The 4,134-nt window shown below is 42.7% G+C and overlaps 1 protein-coding gene across 1 annotated transcript; it reads left to right on the top strand.

The window, feature by feature from the left end:
- Positions 1-1,769: 1,769 nt before the first annotated feature.
- Positions 1,770-3,641, top strand: LOC306892977 (general transcription factor II-I repeat domain-containing protein 2-like; the record flags this gene model as incomplete). Its single annotated transcript, XM_079454399.1, has 1 exon — positions 1,770-3,641. One exon carries the CDS (start codon positions 1,770-1,772, stop codon positions 3,639-3,641), a length of 1,872 nt encoding a protein of 623 aa, XP_079310525.1.
- Positions 3,642-4,134: the final 493 nt, after the last annotated feature.

The following is a 4,134-nucleotide window of genomic DNA, read 5'->3' as shown; positions in this document are numbered from 1 at the left end:
TAAACATCCTCAAATATTTTGCACACATCATTATTAAAAACATAAGAAAACTCTTCCAAACTGTTTTGTTCCTTAAAATAAAAGTGTAAATACTTCAGGTACTTCTCAACTTTCCTTTTAAACACCATTTCAACATCCATTACAGTATTTTCTTTCCTGGCAATGACTCTTCTTTCCCATATTGCACTTTTCATCAACATAATGAACAGGTTGATCACTTTTCTGTTTTTACATGGTTTGTATGCTCCTAACATTATCATCTTGTTACCATCCATTTCTTTATCATCTTGCCCCCCTCTCAACCTCTCAATCAACCTTTTGCATTTTTTATTAAAAGTTTCCAATTTCTTACAGAATAAGAACACATGTAAAAACCCCTCATCTTCTTCTTTACACACTTTGCAGGTTGCGTTTTGCTCTCTTCCGATTTTGGTCAATAAAACATCAGTAAAAACCGCCTTGTGCCTGATTAAGTATTCTAAAGTCCCCAGTTTTGTCTCTATTATCTTTCCCTTCATATTGGTCCATATGTGGTCTTCTTCCAAATCTTTGTATTTCTGCAACCAGTATTTATTCACAACAGGTTTCTTAAAAACATAATCTCTAAAAAAAACGTACAACATTTTCACAGTACATTCTTTAAACACTCTTAATTTTCCTCCCAACCTGACATACAATTCTTCCTCTTGTTTCCCCTATTTCATGTCATTAATGTTTCTTATCCAATCCTCTGGTATTGCACTTTTTATTATCTTAAACTTATTCTCAATTTCTTGTCTACTATATTCTTCTTTTGCTTCCTCCAGGGACAGTGATGAATTACCGTGCATTGAGAAGGTAGCTCTTATGCCGGGGGCCTCACCAATTTTTTTTAAAATTGTAGAGTAGTTTAAAACTGGGAGAGACCACAAACATGAGCACAAAAAATCCTGGATTTAATAGTTTTGCACCTATAACGTGTGGTGTGCTGTGACGATGATAGCACACCACACAAGATCAGATTTGTGAACCACAGTCTATATATATACTGTACATTTTTAATGTAAACCAATGTGAGCATACAACAACTTCTGTGATTTTACAAATGTTTGCTTTGAAGGAACCTATAAGGCATGCAAGAGCAGAAAAATACCAAAGATAAGCTGTCAGGGTAGTTTTAAAACACGTCTGAGTTTCACTTACCTGCCAACTCCCAGAATCCCATTACCCGGTTCAGGTGTACTTGATGAACTGCAATCTACAGGTGGCATCGCCTCCAGATGTAAGACTGAACAACCCTACTTCAGAAAGGTGCACAGAACCCAAAGCTGACAGAACCCTGTAAGTCTGAGAAGCATCGTCGGGGCCTAGTGTAAAACACAATGGCGGAAACGACCAACAGAACCGCACCTGCAGGACACCCCCGCCTTGAGCGTCTACACCAGGAGTGCCCAACCAGTCGATCGCGGTCTGCTCGTAGACCGCAGACTATTCCCAAGTCGACCGCGAAAAAATTAAAGAAAAAAAATACAAAATATAACACACACACACCCCGTGTGTTTGTGTGTTATATTTTGTACAAAATGTACACTACAGCCTATCATGAGTCCTTGCCTGGTACCCTATCAGTCTCTTAACAACGTCCACAAAAAAGTATTTAAAAAAAAGTAGGTCACGTTTAACCTACGGTCGCGCGTGACATGCATGACAGGAAGTTGACAGCTGCATGTCAACAGTAGCCAGAAGCCTAGAAGCTAGCGAACAGAGCGGTTACACGTACCTAAACGAACATGGCTGAGGGGAAACGAGCCAAGACCTACCATTTTCACCCTGAATGGGAGGAAGATTATTTTTTTGTTTATTCTCATTCAAAGCCTGTTTGTTTGATCTGCAATGCAACGGTGGCATTGGCAAAAAAAGGGAACCTGGAGCGCCATTTTAAAACAGTACACGGGAGCTACGAGAGGGATTTCCCTGCAAAAACGCCTTTACGCGCCACAAAAGTGCGGGATTTGAAAGCACAGCTTTCAGCACGGCAGTCAATCTTCACCAAACCGAAGACTCAGGGTAAGGCCGCAACTATTGCTTCCTATCGCGTCAGTCACATCCTTGCTAAACACAAGAAGCCATTCAATGACGGCGATATGGTGAAGGAAGCCTTTCTCGAGGCAGCGGATAGCCTTTTTGACGACTTTAAAAATAAAACAGAGATCGTGAAGGCCATTAAAGAAGTGCAACTCTCCCGCAATACTACTACAAGGCGATGTGAGAGAATGGCTGTGGATGTGGAGGAGCAACTGAGGGAGGATATTGATGCGTGTGAGTGCTTTTCCCTCCAATTTGATGAGTCGACTGATACGGTGGATGTAGTACAATTGTGTGTTTTCATCAGGATGGTTTTTGAAGACATGAGCGCCAAGGAAGAGCTGCTCACACTTTTGCCATTAAAAGGACACACCAGAGGTGAGGATATTTTTAATGGGTTCATGGGCTTTGTTAGCGAGACAACACTGCCGCTCTTCAAGCTGATCTCCATCACAACTGATGGGGCGCCTGCAATGATGGGCCGCACCAGTGGGTTCATTGCACTGTGCAAAGAAAGTGAATCCTTCCCAGATATCCTGAATTATCATTGTATAATTCACCAGCAAGCGTTGTGTGGAAAGATTTTAAATATGAAAGAAGTGATGGATATTGCGATGAAGATTGTGTGTTCAGTTCGGGCCAGGAGTCTGCAGAGAAGGCTTTTCCGTGCTCACTTGGAGGAGAATGAGGCTGAGCACACAGACCTGCTGCTTCACACGGATGTTAGGTGGTTAAGCAGTGGTAAATTTTTGTCCAGATTCACGGAGTTATTACCTGAAATCAAGGACTTCCTGAAGCTTTCAAAACATGTGGATTACCATACAAAGCTAGAGGACCACCAGTGGCTGTTAGATGTATCTTTCCTCACTGATCTCACTGCCGAGCTCAATGAATTGAATTTAGAGCTTCAGGGTAAGGGTAAAGATGTAGTCAACATGATGAGTTCAGTGAACACATTTAAAAGCAAGCTACAGCTGATGTCAAGCAGGCTGCAGCGTGGTAACCTGCGCAACTTCCCTCACATGCAGGCAGAACTACAACGTCAAGGTAAAGGTGTGACACAGCTTGACAGTGCACGTTATGAGGAGCATGTTCAGAGCATCTCGTCAGAGTTTGTGAGGCGTTTTACTGACTTTGCATCCATCGAGCCTGTAGCCAGCTATATGTGTTATCCATTTGCTGCAAGTATTGATGTTGGTGACATTGCAGCCAAAGTCAAATCACTTTTCGACTTGGAAAGCTCCGCTCTTGAGGATGAGATTCTGACATTGCAAAATGACATTGAGATCAAAGCCAGATCAACATCTGCTCAACCTGGAGAGCATGTAGTGTTCTGGAAACTACTGGTGGAGGAGAAATATCCCAATCTCAGAAGATGTGCCTTGAACTTGACAGCTCTTTTTGGATCAACTTATTTGTGCGAGTCTGCTTTCTCACACATGAAAATCATCAAGTCCAAGTACAGATCAACAATGACTGATGACCACCTTGCAGCCTGCCTACGCCTTGCAACCAGCTCCTACACTCCTAACTACGAGAAGCTAGCCTCCTCCTCCCAGTGCCAGGTCTCCCACTAAGGTAGAAAGTGATTTCCTTTTTTCAAACTTAGAGATCTATCTGGTTTATGTTTCTGTTTGGTTCATATTAAGGTCAGTTATGACTATTGCTCATCACGCAGATTGGTGTGTGTGTGTGTGTGTGTGTGTGTGTGTGTGAGAGAGAGTGAGTGAGTGTGACAGAGAGAGAGGAGCATAAAGAGCGGGTTTGTGCTACAGCGCACTATGCAAACTGGCAACTGTGTGAGAGGAATTTGTCTGTGTGTGTTTGAGAGAGGGAGGGTTTTTATTGTGATGTCTAGTAGTTGTGTGACAACAAGAAAAAGTGTTGTGAGGTTAGTTACTGCAGGCTGGAAATGATGTGTGTGGGTTTGCGATGTTGACACTGGACTGGTAGATCTCGGGAGGTTGGCTACTTGAAAAGTAGATCTTGGATCAAAAAAGGTTGGGCACCTCTGGTCTACACCGAAAACTTGGGGCATGCCCTCACGAGCCCGGATAGCTCAGTCGGAAG

This window comes from Barbatula barbatula, assembly GCF_947034865.1.
Source record: "Barbatula barbatula genome assembly, chromosome: 4".
In the NCBI taxonomy this organism is placed as follows: Eukaryota; Metazoa; Chordata; class Actinopteri; order Cypriniformes; family Nemacheilidae; genus Barbatula; species Barbatula barbatula.
This window is presented reverse-complemented; position numbering and strand designations above follow the sequence as displayed.